The 16,364-nt window shown below is 39.9% G+C and overlaps 1 protein-coding gene across 1 annotated transcript in view; it reads right to left on the bottom strand.

Annotated features, from left to right (window-relative positions):
• Window positions 1-16,364, bottom strand: part of LOC144783892 (extracellular calcium-sensing receptor-like) — a 106,128-nt gene that overhangs the window by 28,805 nt on the left and 60,959 nt on the right. Inside the window, exons 3-4 of the mRNA XM_078662634.1 lie at window positions 2,090-2,926; window positions 1,598-1,825 (exon numbers count right to left, since the gene is read on the bottom strand). Of these exons, the coding sequence (XP_078518760.1) occupies window positions 1,598-1,825; window positions 2,090-2,926 (1,065 nt within the window). The remainder of the gene's footprint in view (window positions 1-1,597; window positions 1,826-2,089; window positions 2,927-16,364) is intronic.

Genomic DNA, 16,364 nt, shown 5'->3' with positions numbered 1-16,364 from the left:
CCAAGTAGTTCTACCATCTCAGTCTGCGGTGAGGAACTAAATATCGCTGGTAATGGTACCACAAACTGCTAGTCCTTCTGGTGTCTAGGAGCACAGAGTGATTCAAAAGCACTGTAGTTATGGATGTTTTTCTGCATTTTCAAAATCTGTTATGGTTTTAAAGGGAGTTAAACTCATTGGCACATGGTGGTAAACTGCTGTTCTAAGGATTTGTCATAAGGGCACCTAGCAAAAAGAAATTCCTATGGGGCCCGATTCACAGAAGTAACTTAAGACAAAATCCTAAACTTACTCCCATTTTGGTATTCACAGAAGGCACTTACTCATTTTGGTATTCACAGAAGGCACTTACTCATTACGGTATTCACAGAAGTTGGGAGTCCTAACTTTAGGACTCCTAAACTGAGAAAAATCCTAACTTTAAGACTTTCGGGATTCACAGAAGGCATTTAGGAGTCCTAAAGTTAGAAGTCCTAACTTTACTACTCTAAACTGAGAAAAATACTAACTTTAAGACTTTTGGTATTCACAGAAGGCATTTAGGAGTCCTAAAGTTAGGACTCCTAACTTCTGTGAATACCGAAATGAGTAAGTGCCTTCTGTGAATACCAAAATGAGTAAGTGCCTTCTTTGAATACCAAAATGGTAGTAAGTTTAGGATTTTGTCTTAAGTTAGTTCTGTGAATCGGGCCCTAAGTGTGGAACCTTCTGTACATTTTTAATGCTGGCTTGTGGGAGGCCATTTCCGGCGAATCCATCTTTGAGAGGGCCAACATATTTAAGACCCAAACTTTAGGAAGGAAGCTCTTTTAAACTTGGCATAAGAGGTTCCCCAGATTGTCCATTGAGTGTGGAAGGTTATACCACAAGATGGGCGGGCAGATTCTAAAACTGTCAACTTTCTGAAAACATCACTGGATTGAATATTGAGAAGATATCACTGGAGATAACTCATCCTAATGCTAACCTATAAATGTGCCAGAACCTTTGTTAGACAGTCCAACTTCCATTGGCAGGCTAGGTTTTTTGCCCTTTGGGTAAAAAGGTTCCTTTTCATGTTGGTCCAGCACAGAAGACCCACAGCAACACATGGATGGATGTTTGATTTTTTTAGCATTTTGCATATGCTGTCAATGGGTATGATTGACCTAAGTCCTTACAATGGCAAAACCCATACTCTTTGAATGTTTTATTGTTCCACATTCTTTCTGTTTCTTAGTTAATGCATATTCACTATTTCTAGAAACTTGCTCCGGACCATGGCTACTTTATTTTATTATGTGCAATGTTTTAGAGTTGTTAGTCCTGAACCCATCATGAGTAAATCTAAGACTCTCCCCACCATTGTAAAGGTCAAGATACAGATAATTTGGTTGTCTTTGTTTTATTTTGTTTTGGTTGCTTTGCCTGTTTAATAAAATGTTGGAGTCTTTACCAACTCTCCACTTCAGGATTGGAAAGGAATGCTTGCTACTTGGAAATAAATGATAACACTGAGTAATCTAATTTTGGATCAACTGTTGTCTTTCCTGACTTGACTTCTACAAATGTGTTGAAAGTATTTTTTTTCTATAAAGTTAATCAAAATGGTTAATACCTGAGACCCTTTTCCACCCCAGATGCTGACATTCTTGTCAATGACCAGTCGTAGGTGTTTGGGAACACTGACGTCATAGGTCCCCAATGTAACAAAGCTTCTGGTTTCATTGGATGTAATGTGCCAATATAACAAGTCAAGGAATGAACGGAAATCTCCAGATGCATCGAAATAGGACTCGCTGCCAGCAGAACTCCGCGTTCGGGCATTCTTCACATAATGCAACATCTGCAAGCAAGCAATATTGTGAGACTTCAAAAAGGAAGACCTTTGGAAGGTCATGCATTATACTGCTTGGAATATGTAATGCAATGTTGAGGCCACAGATATCTCATACAGGGAGCCATGCTTCAGAACATGGTACTCTACTATAGGTAGAGAGGATTACAGTGATGTGAGAATGAATTGGGGGAAGGTGTTAAGACACACTACTATATAGATAGCATTATTAGGACAATAGCAAAACTGTATAGACCATATTGGTGCCCTCACCTGCCATGGCTCAAAATGTTTAGGATCTGCACATGAACCATTGATGAAGGGACCTTCTTGAGCTTTACAATGAAGCAGATCGTGTAATGCCTGGGCCAAGGCATAGATAGCTTGGTATGCTGAAAAAGGGTACCGGAAATCATTCACTTCAAACACTGAGGTATCAAGCGATTTAAGATTTTCTGTCCCACTGCAGAGAACCTGCTCATCTTCTTTTTCCCCAGATTTTGTTCCATTAAATGTGTTCATCCATTTGCAACTAAAAGCCTCCTCCCAAAAGGTCGTCATGAAGATGTCCTTGGTGTCCCTGAGGGGATGTATATTGTACAGAAACTGTTTGAGACCAGGGATGTCTCCTCTGTGCACTGCCAGTCCCAGAGTGCCATTTAATATAAGCCACATATCCCTCCATGAGAAAACCTTTGATGGGACCCAGCTTGGAATACCGATCCATAATTTTTCAGACATCAATCTCAGAGATATCTCCTTTAGAAATGGTGCTATATCTATCACATAGGTGTAGCACACAACCACTCTAGCAGTGGATCGTTGCACAATATCAATGGCATGGGCTAGGGATGCCCTGCTGGATTGTGTGGGTAGAGTTTCAAAGAATTCAATGCAGATGTCATTCTTTGCAGCCTCCTCTCTAAGCATCTGACTCCCTTGGAGACCATGGTCATTATTTGAGACCAAAATTCCAATCCATGTCCATCCAAAGAGGAGTAACATCTCCATCAAGCCATCCACATGGAAGGTAGCACTTGTCACTGTCCGTAGGAATGATGGGAACTGAATTTTGTCACTTAGGATTGGAAGTGCTGCAACATAGCTGATCTGTGGGGAAAGAAACAATTTTAATAGCACAAATTGAACATACATATATCTAGTGTTTTTAAAATACATTTAGCTTTGAGCATTCTAGAGTAATTTCATCTTTTTCTTTTGTAAATTTTGTATACACATAAACCAGCATGCTTGCATTCTATATCAGGACAACAGTTTTGTTTATCTATACTATGTATTCATTAACCAAATGACAAACAACCAATAATGGTGATAATATTTGTGCAGCGGAGTGGGTTTCAATCTTTCAGAGTCTGAACAGCCCCAGGTTGCCACAGCATTAGTAGGTCATTTACATCAACAATGGAGACATATGTAATTGTAACCTGGCCTGTAATGCTATTCCATACCCCTGATCCCAAACCACCCAGTCCAATGAAATTAAGAACCATCCATCCTCAACAAGGAAGTCAATTCTTAGGAGCCAGTCAGTTGAGATGTGGAAGATGCTTTGATCAGATAGAAAAAAACTGGTAGCAAAATATTGCTGGGTCATGAAGTCACTGGGTGGAAGGCCAAGCCCTGTGGTCAGTCTCCTATAGGCACAGTCAAAGGCCATGAGTGGTGGGGGGTTGACTTTACATATGGTATTAAAATATTACTTCACGTTTAAAAGAAAAGTAAAATTCACTGACAAACCCAAAGGTTAAAGTAAAGTTAGTTAGTTGTAAGAAAAAGATCTCTTTCTTTAAAAAAAAAACTTGCAAATTCACTGAAAGAACCAAATGTTAAAGTGACATTAAAGTTCAGTGAATATGTCAGTCAAAAAAAAGCACAGAATTCGGCAGTTATAGATAACCTAGTTATAGTTAGTGTTTTCTGGTTAGTGGTATGAAATAGTGTGTAACAAGGTCAGCTACTTATAATAAGTTGAAGGTGGTGGATAAATTGTTAATGAAAGTTATAATTATACCTTTAGAATTTTTTAGGTTTGTGTAGTCCAGTGTCACCACTAGAGAGTTGTTATGTAGATTGTTATACATTATAGTGGAGGAGAGAATTGTAAAGTTTATTGGCATAGACTAGAGTATTGGAGATTTGAATTGAGTGGAGTAGAGAAGAGTGTTGCAGCATATCATACAGTGTACTATAGTGTTGTATAGTGTAATGGCGTGGTGTTTCATGCAGTGGAGTGAAGTATCTTAGAGTGGAGCAGATAGTGGGATCAAGTGTAGTACAATGGAGTATTGTTGAGTGGAGTACACTTGAGTGGGTAGTGTAGAGTGGAGTAAAGTTTCATATATTATAGTGCTGTGGAGTGCAGTAGAGTAGAGTGGCATAGCATACTGTCGAGTAATGTGTTTGAAATTGGAGTACCGTGCTATACAGTAGAGTGTAGTGGGGTGTTGTACAGTATTGGAAAGTGATGTAGACTACAGTAAAGTACAGTGGCATACATTCTAGTTGATTGTTGTTGAATGGAGTGGTGTACATGACAGTACAGTGTTGTAGAGTGTTATAGAGTGGATTGGCATAAAATGATACATACTACAAGGGCAGTGAGTGCCGTAGAGTGGAGTGGCGTACAGTGGGGTAGTGGAGTAGAGTGGAGTACTATGTCAGATACAAGTGGATTAAAGTGGTGTGCTATGGCTTACAACGAGTTACGTACCGAGTCATATAGTGGACTTGAATGTTGTAGAGTAGAGTGGAGTAAAGTGTTGTCCAGTAGTGTATTGTACAGTACTGGATTGAGGGGTTTTAAGGAGGAGTAAAGTGTCAGAGAGTGGCAAACAGTGTAGTAGAGTGTTGTAGAGTAGAGTTGCATAGAGTACTGTATTGTGTGAAACAGTGGAGCTGTGTAGAGCGGATAGTTGCATAGTAGCGTAGAGGGAGGTAAAGTCTTGTTCAGTCGAGTAGAGTTGAGTCAAGTGGTGTAACTTAGTGTGTAGTAAAGTACAATAGAGTGCATTCGTTTTGTAGAGTAGAGAGAGATGGAATGGAGTGTAAAGGTAAAGTGTAGGTAGTAATCTGTTATAAATTGGAGTGTGGTCTCATATAGAAGTGTGGAGTACTGTATCATACACATAAGTGTTGTTTAGTGGATTGGAGCGTTGTACATTAGTGTGTATGGCCATAGAGTGGAGTATAGAATTGGATCATGGAGTAAAACATCATAGAATGCCATGAAGTGTGGTAGAGTCCCATAGAGTGGAGCTATATTGTTGAGTGGTACAAAAGGGGGTGATGATGGATGGAGCATCTGAACCAATCAAACACTCACACCCAGTCAACAGATCTGGGTTTAATCCATCACCATTATTTAGCCCACTCTGCCACCCCAGTTCAGACATGGCCATATGAAAATCAGTCTGACCCTGTGCCTCATGGGAACAGTCCAGCACGAACTGCCAAGCCATGCCTTCCCTGAACCGGAAACAAGCTTCCGAGGACCGGTTTCTGGCATTTCACCCGTCTTCAGCCCGGCTTTCTTGAATCCAGTGGCAAAGTGAGCAAGGAACTCACGTCTGAGCATACCGTGCTAACTTATGGCGAACAAAGTGGTACAAAAGGGGGTGGTGATGGACGGAGCATCTGAACCAATCAAACACTCACACCCAGTCAACAGATCTGGGTTTAATCCATCCCTGTTCTTTAGCCCACTCTGCCACCCCAGTTCAGACATGGCCATATGCAAATCAGTCTGACCCTGTGCCTCTGTGCATATTGGTTCAGATGCTCCGTCCGTCACCACCCCCTTTTGTACCACTGTGTGCGCCATAAGTTGGCAGGGTATGCTCAGACGTGACATATATTTGCAGGTATCTGGCACCAGCATGGGGAGCGTCTATGCCCCCAGCCTACCGAAATTATACATGCATTCCTTTGAGCAAGAACACATCCTTACTAATAGCAATCCATACATCGTGAATCTCAAGACCTGGAAGAGATACATCGATGATGTGTTAGTTGTGTGGCGAGGCTCAAGTGAGACATGTTTGGATTTCCTCTGTTGGTTGAACAGCAGGAATGCCTTTCTGCGGTTTACTATCGAGATAGGGGGCCACAGCCTGGCCTGGCCTTCCTTGACTGAAATTCAGGCAACCACTGATGGCTTACAGTCTGAACTATACAGAAAATCGATGTCAAGGAACTCATTACTCATGTTTGATAGTCACTATCCCAGATCCTTAAGGGAAAACCTGCCTTTTGGACAGTTTCTTCATGTACAAAGAAATTGCTCCACTACTCAAACTTTTAAACAACATTCCACCACACTATGCAATCAATTGATCTCATGCAAATATCCACCGAAACTGGTATGACGTTCAATGAAACGAGCCAGTAATAACAACCGACTGGCATTGCTGGAACCATCAATACCAAAACCACCACTAGAAAGACTCACTTTTGTGCACACTTTTGGGACTCTTTCTAATAAGATCCAGAAACTGGTCAAAAGGCATTGGCCCATCCTCAATTCTGGACATACCTCTATCCAGACCCCTCTCTTTTCTTTTAAGAGAGGTCCAAACTTGAGATACAGGATGGTCCACACTAGACCCCGAGAAGAGCCACACAGGATCTTGGGCTCCCTCTGGGACCTTCCGCCTGTGACTGGACACCATCCATGTGGTTCGTGCCAGGCATGCTCACAGACCAAGAAAACCATTGAGATCGATATAGGCACGTCTAGACCCTGGAGGCTGGCTAAGTTCACAAACTGTAGTAGCGAAAGACTGATGTACTTAATAACATGTCCCTGTGGGTTGAAATACGTAGGGATGACCACCCGCAAAATACGAGTGAGGATATCTGAACACAAGAGCACAATTAGGTGTAAGAGACAGGCCACCAAGTTAACCACACACTTTTTAGAGGCACGCCACCCCTCCACTGCCTTTCAGTGGACTGTTCTGGAACAACCATTCATCCCTACACACATAACAGATGTGACAAAATTTCTCTTATTGAAAGAGCAGAAATGGGTTTTGAAGCTTGACACTCATCACAGGGGTTTAAATGATGAGATTCCCTGGTCTTCCCTGTAAACCTTCAAATTTATAGTTTTCCATCCTCTGAGGTTCCATTTTTTGATACCCTTCAGTTATGTTGAAAGGATGATATACTTAATCTGCATTGCCCATCACCTCTTGTTATGTCATACCAAATGACACGTGGGCTTTGCAACATGTCACGCCCTGTGATATGGAGGTTTAACATCAGGTTAATTACATCTTCTCCAATCATGTAAATACCTCTTACTCTGTGAATGATATATATAGACTGACACCGTCTAGGCGTACATTACATTCCCTAACATGCCACATGTTATGCCCAATGACACGTAGGCTTCACACCAGGCTAATCACATCCTCTTGAATTATTATGTAAATACTTTGTGAACGATACATGCAGACTGATAATATCTAGTCCTACACTGCTATCTCTAACGTAAAACGTGTGATGGCTACCCTATCGGCATAAATGAGGCGGATCGCGTCTCTTTGTTTACATTTTTTAAATTTTCTACTATTACGGACGTACCACCAATAGCTGTAGTCGTTACAGCTCTGCAGCTCCATCGACCAATCAGCGAATAGACCGGCAGGTCACATGGCCCGGTTATCCAGTCCGGGCAAGCCTCTTAAACGAGTGCGGCTTGAGACGCGGTACCTCCCCAGTTGGTTCAGATGCCGGCGTAGGAGTACCGACGGACAGGTAAGCCCGTGACGGTTTCTGCTTTTTGTCCTGTTTTGTGTTATTCTTTATAGTGTCTTGCCATTCTCAATTTAAGATCTACATCAGGGTCCTGCTCTGTTCAACCTTTTTAAATCTACGGCACCCTGTGTGTCTTTTTGATAGAAAGCAACTAATCTGCTTAACTTTGCGAGTCCAGACTTTTGCTCATACACGACTGAAATACAAACTAGCCGCCACTTTTGAATGGCAATTGAGCGCTTAATTTTAATTTCATGACACACTGCTCCGTTTTTACAAAATAGGGATATGGGCAGGTAATTGACTCATGCACGCTCATAAATGTAACGCATGGCGCGTTCTATCCACCTCGCTATGAAGCGAATGAGAGCTTTTATTTTTATTTTTAACAGTTTGTGTTTGGGAGTGTGTTACTATGGGTTTGTGGGCTTACTACAAAGAGGGGTATGTTTTCATTCGTGTCTACTTACCTCTATACAGAGCGGTGCTTCACTCTTCTCCTGAGACACTGCCAGGTGGGGTGAGGTCTTCACTTCTTACAAGCTTGGTAAGATTTATACATCTCTTTTCATGTGGAATATAATCATGTATCCCTGAACGACGTAACGGGACACTACTATAATGAGTTTTGCTACACTAAGGTTAATGGGCTATAACCTAGTGATGTTTGTATGTTAATGTGTGTTCGAGAAACCTGTGGCACTTAACTCCTTCTTTTTGACTTTTTCCAGTGAAAAACACATGACCTGTAAGAATAAGACAAGACTCGACACCTAGAAACCTTCAGGTGATCTCTATACTTGTCTTCATATCTATTTTCTTACTATCACTTTTCACTTACATTATTTTCTGCAGTATGAATATTTGTTGTTGGGTCCTGAAGAAAGCAAGGACAACTACGTCCCCCATTGCTGAAACATGTCGACCTGGTACCACATCTAGACAGCTATTTCTTAAACTGTCTTGACAAATTTTTAACTTTGGTAGAGCGAGTATCACTTGAATAAAATGGTTCATTACTCCCTCATCCAATTTTTATTGCACTTTTTATTATTCTTTTGTACTTGTTTTCTCTTGCACTGCACACCGTTTGTCACCTTATGATTTACCACTTACCTCTGCAAGGGAGGGAAAGACCATACTACCCTCTATTTCAGTTAAAGGGACCATTTTACCATCTTGGTTACCTTTTTTCCTGAGAATAGTTCATCTGGGTATATGGTCTCAAAGGAATCCCAAATGATGAAGGGCGGTTCCGAGTGGTGACTGATGGGTACCTTTGACCATCTACCACGGTGCCTTTGGTTACCATCATTCTCAGTTAACTGGTAGTTTTTTTTGCTTCATGGTGACTTGCACTGTTAACTCACTATACTTACAGGCCCTCTGGTATTTTTATGTTGTTGTATATTGTTAGGGAATGTTCCCAGAGCTCAGGTCTTTAAATATACCCTTGGATCCCCAATCTGATCGGTGTGTTGTTGTTGGACATTTTAAATACACTGGCATCACATTTAGTTGGAATAGATGAAAAGTTGCACCATCTCTCTGATCTGATTACTAAAGTACAAAAGGACAAAGAAGGTCAACTAATAACCTGTACCTGTGCTCAACTGATTGACAAAATTTCAGATCTACCGTCAATTGTTAGTTATATGGTACAGGAGGTAAAATTGTTGTCTGTTAGAAAGGTTCAATGTATCGAAGAGGGTATCAATGTCTTGGTAAACAAAATACTATTAATGTCCCTACTGATGGTGGGGGGTCCACTATAGGCAATCTAGACATTTCACACGAAGGCAGAAACAGCGCAATTAAAGATGGTACAAATAAGTCACATTTGTTGCCTGTTGAAGTGAAATGTAAGAGCTCGGAGGGAATTAAATAGCCAAAGGTTATCATCAAACACTCTAAAACGAAAAAGATCCCCGAAATTGGCCAAGTAACAGGTGCAAAAGCTAATCCTGGGATATTATCAAAAAGGGCCAGAAAAAGGTTGAGGAAAAATCATAATAAAATCTGTCATGTAACTGAACTCCCCAGAGAGGAAGATTCCATAAACCCCATAAAAATCAACTAATCCGAAATAGAGGAAGCACCCACACACCCTAAAAATATCAAAGAACCCAAAAAAAATGTCCTATTTCCAATATTTAGACTTGTAGATGTACCTGAAGCTAACTTAAAGGACAAACAAAATGGTCATTCCATTAATAACCTTGTGCAGGGTGAGATCCATGCTAGCATGAGGCCCGAGGTTTCCTAAACCAGAGACCCCAAGCCTGATCAAAAATTTGTTGAAACATTGGAAAAAAATGGAGAGCAAACCACCCCCAATTGGGATAACATAAACTTAATAAATTCAAATGGCTCGGGAAATAAAACACATGCTGCTCCCTCATGCAATCTCGTCAGCAGGTAGTGGCCGTCTTGGACCCTGTCGATGTGAGGAAGGCCTTCGTTGTTTCCAGAGTTTTTGATGAAAAAGAAAGCACAGACAGCCCGTTCGAAAAGAGGATAGTAGTATTTTGCCCCCAGTACACCACGAGGGGTCCTTTTGATATTCTGAATCGTGGAAATATTCTGAAGTTATTTAATGCAATACCAGATCTGAAGGATGTAACATTGAATGATCTGGAATCCGTGGAGTTCAAGACCGATTGCAACAATGAAACATCTGTTACTACTTGGCGAAGTGAGGATATTGCCAGTAAAATAATTTCCAATGTTGATACATTTGACAAATGGGGCATTAAAGTCAGGAATATTTGTAGTAGTCATTACCCAACTATATTGATTCCTATTAAATCTCCTTGTAGTATGACTCAAATAAAGAGCAAACAAAAACTAGTGCAGGGTTCACCTGTTAGAGTTCTGAAAGGTGCCTCAGGTCCGTCAACCGAGCTGAACCTACTTCGTGGTATTAAGATCAGGAGCTGTTACTCAGGTGCATGAGTATGTGAAGAACTAAGGACTACACCCAACCAAATTGAGGATTGGAGTTGGCTACCTTCAATTCTTTCAAAAGCCAATTCTGCAAAGAATGATTGATGTCGACCTTTCCCTGTATAAACATTAAAACCTTTGAAATTCTGTTCTTGGAACACTAACGGTTTTAAAACACTTCTTGAGGACCTGAGTGTAATGAGTTTCCTGACCTCCTTTGATATTTTAATACTACAGGAGACTTGGCTTCTGTGTAGTGAACCTATTATCGGCTATTTTGAATACCTGATTGTGGCAACTCGCGAGATCTCTTTAGGTCGCCCTGTGGAGGCCTCTCTATATATGTTTCCCTAAACCTCGATGTAAAACACTTTCAGATAGATCTCCAAGTAAAATGGATATTGTGTGTTAAATTAATTGCCAAACAATCAATTATTTTTATAAATGTTTACTTGAGTTCAAAGAAAAAGATAAGATCTACACAACTTGTACAGTTATGGGAAATGGTGAAAGTGTTATATTATGACCATTTGGACTCGATAATCATCATTACTGGGGATTTTAACATGCACCTTTTTTCACATAAAAAAGGGATGACTCCGTCAAATACTTTACTAGAATGGTCCAAATGTGAGTTCATAAAATATAACTTAGATATCCTCAAAGATGATGATAATACACCAACATTTAGCAAAAGTGTTAGTCCTTCTATAATTGATTACAGCATAATTTCGGATAAACTTGTGAAAGCAGTCAGAAGCTATCAGGTTGTACCAAGGATTGAATGCGACCACATTCCTCGAGTTATTACTCTTGCTTTTGCCTTTGATTATCTGCCAGAGTCGAGAGTAATCAAAACAGCGCCTTCCGCCTTCAATCCAAAAAGACTTATATGGAATGATAAAATCAAAAAAGATGTCTTAGAAGTGCTGGCCTGTCTAATTGTAGATCTACAAGCCGCGATCTCAGAGGGTAATTCTATGGTAGAACTTTGGCCTTGTTTATGTACTGCGCTCTTAGCAAATTTCCCTAACATAAAAGCTTCAGGTGGTAAGACGTTGATTCCTAGGAATCCAGGATGGTTTTCCCATCGCTTACAATACCTTAAAAGTAATCTTAATAAAACTATAAGATCAATATATAGGAAAGCGAACGGATCTTCATACATTGAGGTAGCTCAACAAATTAGAAAATTAAAAATGTTTATAGGAACGAAATATGGAAAGCCATACAAGCACACTATGAAACTATTTGGGTCAAATTAAATCATGCCTGTAAATCGAAAGATCCGAGGCTTTTTTTGAGTATTATTAATAATTTAGAAAACGGAAATAATTGAAGCAATAGTGCAAATATTGAAGAATCGACTTGGGTAATCTTTTTCAATAATTTTAAAAGTATTAATGTAGGCCCTCAGTGTATTGATGACCAAACTATTTCTACTCGTAATACCTGCCCAGAGTCTATAGAAATATCGGGGCAAGATCTAATACGGACCCCGGATACTGAGTCATGGACAGTTGATAAAATAAAAAAAGTGATAAATAAGATTCGATCACACGGTGCACCTGGTCCTAACGGAATGCCAAACGCCATTTTTAAAGGTTCTCCAAAGGATTGGCCAGAGGTCCTTACTCTCCTGTTTAATGATGTACGCAGCACCGGTAAAATTCCTACTTCTTGGCAGGGAAGTATCATACAACCAATTTATCAAAGTGGCCCCCAAGATAACCCAGCAAACTACAGACTAATAGCCCTAACAGATGTTGATGCCAAAATATTTGCAAGCTGCCTTCTAGAGGAATTGGAATCATGGGCTTTAAGAGAAGATCTTATACCAAATTTTCAAACTGGTTTTAGAAAGGGTGAATCCACCTATACAAATTTGGTTTTATTAACACTTTTAGGCGAAAGAGCTAAATTCAGGAAACTAAAATTGTATATTTGTTTTATTGACTTAAAAGCCGCTTTTGACTCTGTGCCCCGAGACTTATTATGGACAAATTTAGCTGATTGGGGGATATCTGACACACTTTTAAAAATGATCAAGTTATTATACTCCGATACTTGGGTCCAGATTAAAGTAGGCGATGGTAGACATACAACCCGTCGCATTGAAACCAATATAGGCTTGAAACAAGGTTGTGTTTTAGCCCCTTGCCTTTTTAATCTTTTTATGTCTGAACTTCCAGCCCATTTTAAAGACATTAATGCCCATTCACCATCTGTGATGGGTAAAGAGATCAAATACCTACAATATGCCAATGACACTAATTTACTAAACCAGACAGTTATAGGTCTTAAACGATTAATAGATTCTTTTAATCTATATGTTGAAGGAAATGGTCTAAAGATAAATACAAAAAAAAAAAAATTATGACCATGGCAAAAGGAAACCTAGGACCTAAAGAATGGAATATCAACGGTCTGGTTATTGAGTGTGTAAAATCATATAAATACTTGGGGATTACATTTGATCATAATGTATCTTTTAGGAAACATTTTAATAACCTTGAGGCTAGGGGTCATCTCTCACATTCGCCTTTAGAAAACTGAGAGACAAATTACTATGCCCGAATTATGATCATTTGTTAAAAGCCATGAAAGCGAAGTTAATTCCCTCTTTAGACTATGGTTCTATTATTTTTCGGGGCAGAGATGCAAAATTACTAGACGATATTGAAACAAGGGCATACAAATCAGTCTTTCGAATCCCTAACCACATTAGCCGTGCGAATGTTAGACTCGAATTTGGACTGAAGAAACAGAGTATAGTCAGACAATCTATATTTTTAAAGTCCTTGCTGTCTCTATCCAAATCCGAGGAAGGTTCATTGGCTGAGTTGTGTTGGCTTGAGATCAAAAGAGGGGCCCATTCGAAAAGCTGGCAATCCTATCTAGATGATTGTTTACACACCTTTGAATGCCCGAAATTAGTGGATGAAACAAGGAGTAAAATGGTTTACAAAAAAACAATTAATCAATCAGCAGCCCTTTTGTCTTGTATAATGGACAAAAATGAACTAAGGGTAAAAAACATCTTTGGTCAATTGCTAATTCTTTTATTAAACTGTATCCCCAACCTTATTTGCTATTCCATCTAAAACTTTTAATTAAGAATACATTTATGTTGTTAAGGTTTGGGAGATACCCAAACAAAGATGGAACCCCAAAATGGGAAAAAAGTGGCAATCTAATGTCTGTAGATTATGTGGCAAGAATGAAGAAACCTTACAGCATATAGTAACTTTGTGTCCAAAACTGCTTGCAGAACGAAAGATGATGTTAAAGCCTATTTTTAAGGAAATGGGAGTAAGAACTTGCAGAACTGCAATTATTGTATGTTTAGGTGGTATTACAGCTACTTTAATTCATCAGTTTGTTAAGTTTATCCTTATAGCTGAAACAAAATTATGTCAGGAAGACATCTCTGATATGAAAGTTAATTAAAAGGTGGATGACATAATATTTGTAGACATTTTTTAGGTACAGTTGGGCGAATTTAAAGCACATTTTAAGCATAATTTTTACAATTGTTCCACCTTATTTTAACGTTTCCTGGCTTAGATCCTCTTTATGGATAATACCTATTGCTAGCACTTGGCACTTTAATTTAATCCTCGGTGTTACCGGACTAATAGTAACAGTATTTGCTTTTGTAAGTACAAGTCGAAGGGCCTGTCCCACTCGCATATGTTACTTTAATACAAAGTTCTCCAAAGTTGGCCAGTGGGCAGTGTATTATGTTTATTTTTAATCTTAAATAGTTTTATCCGAAATCTTTGCTGCTTAAGATTGCACATTGCACTTTATTCCTCTTGCTGTTAAATTGCCTATTAGAAATCTAATTTACTCCTACTTGAGCCAATTATGTACATGTGTTACTGTCAAACTCATCTCGGATTTAATAATGTGCTGGTTTGGTATTTTTTTTGGTTTTTTTATCTATCTGTTTTAATCGGATTGTAAACCGAATTTGCTTCCTGCTGTTTGTAATGATTTTAATTAATCAACAAATAAATAAACTTAACTAACTAACTGATTGCTGCCCCAATTTCATTTCATTTCATTTCATTTCATTTTCATTTCAATGCGGTAACAACAGATGGGTAATAATAGACTGGCTATTAGTTTCAGAGGCCCACTGGAGGGCTTAGAATATTAATCATCATTATTTAGTGGAAAATGGAGCACACTCACTGGAGGTTTAGAATTTTAGCATTACAAGTCCTAAGGTGCATGGCAACAATATTGAACTCACCTGCGAGATCCCACTGAAGGGCAATGAAATAAAATGTCAGAAGCTTTGTTGTTCGGTTTGTCACGATTGCCTGTGAACAAGAGCCAGGAGGCTTGAAATGCATCAGGCATTTACAATCATCTGAAAGCTAATGTCGAGTCCTTTCTCCTGCAATGAATAAAACTCTTTTGGGTCATCTGCTGTAGAGTGCGCTTTTTGTCTTTTTGGACACACTTTGGAACATATATATATTAGCATTTTAAAAATCTTAGAAATTTGCTGAAAAAAACACAGGATTCAGGGACGTTATAGTTAGAAATTAGCGTTTAAAAAACCTTAGAAGTTCATAGAAAAAAAACAAAGGGTACCCGGACACCACAATATAAGCTATCATACACCTACTCCAAACTTCAGACTACCATTCTTGTAATCATTGGCACGCTGATATTAGTACGTACATACCCACTCAGTGAAAAGTAAATGAGCATTAATTAATAATATTTTACAACAAGGGGTGGTGATGGACAGAGTCTCTGAATTAAGCGGAGAACTCTCACCCAGTCAAGAGATCAGGGCTAGATCCAACACCGTTTTTTTAGCTCACTGCATCATCCCAGTTTCAGAACCTGGCTGTATGCAAATTAGTCTGTTCCTGTCCCAGTGCATGATGGGAACAGGGCAAACCAAACTACAAAGCCAATTCTTACACTGGAAAGGAAACAAGCTACCGGGGACCGGTTTCTGGCATTTCAGCCTCTTCGGCCCGGCTTGCTTGAATCCTGATGGTGCAGTGAGCAAGGGACTCATGTCTGAGCATACCCTTCCACGCTTAGGGTGGACAAAATATTTTACAACAAGGGGTGGTGATGGACAGAGTCTCTGAATTAAGCGGAGAACTCTCACCCAGTCAAGAGATCAGGGCTAGATCCAACACCGTTTTTTAGCTCACTGCATCATCCCAGTTTCAGAACCTGGCTGTATGCAAATTAGTCTGTTCCTGTCCCAGTGCATGATGGGAACAGGGCAAACCAAACTACAAAGCCAATTCTTACACTGGAAAGGAAACAAGCTACCGGGGACCGGTTTCTGGCATTTCAGCCTCTTCGGCCCGGCTTGCTTGAATCCTGATGGTGCAGTGAGCAAGGGACTCATGTCTGAGCATACCCTTCCACGCTTAGGGTGGACAAAATATTTTACAACAAGGGGTGGTGATGGACAGAGTCTCTGAATTAAGCGGAGAACTCTCACCCAGTCAAGAGATCAGGGCTAGATCCAACACCGTTTTTTAGCTCACTGCATCATCCCAGTTTCAGAACCTGGCTGTATGCAAATTAGTCTGTTCCTGTCCCAGTGCATGATGGGAACAGGGCAAACCAAACTACAAAGCCAATTCTTACACTGGAAAGGAAACAAGCTACCGGGGACCGGTTTCTGGCATTTCAGCCTCTTCGGCCCGGCTTGCTTGAATCCTGATGGTGCAGTGAGCAAGGGACTCATGTCTGAGCATACCCTTCCACGCTTAGGGTGGACAAAATATTTTACAACAAGGGGTGGTGATGGACAGAGTCTCTGAATTAAGCG

The sequence above is a fragment of the Lissotriton helveticus genome, chromosome 10 (assembly GCF_964261635.1).
Source record: "Lissotriton helveticus chromosome 10, aLisHel1.1, whole genome shotgun sequence".
In the NCBI taxonomy this organism is placed as follows: domain Eukaryota; kingdom Metazoa; phylum Chordata; class Amphibia; order Caudata; family Salamandridae; genus Lissotriton; species Lissotriton helveticus.
Note: the sequence above shows the minus strand (reverse complement) of the source record. Positions and strands in the feature narration are given on the sequence as shown.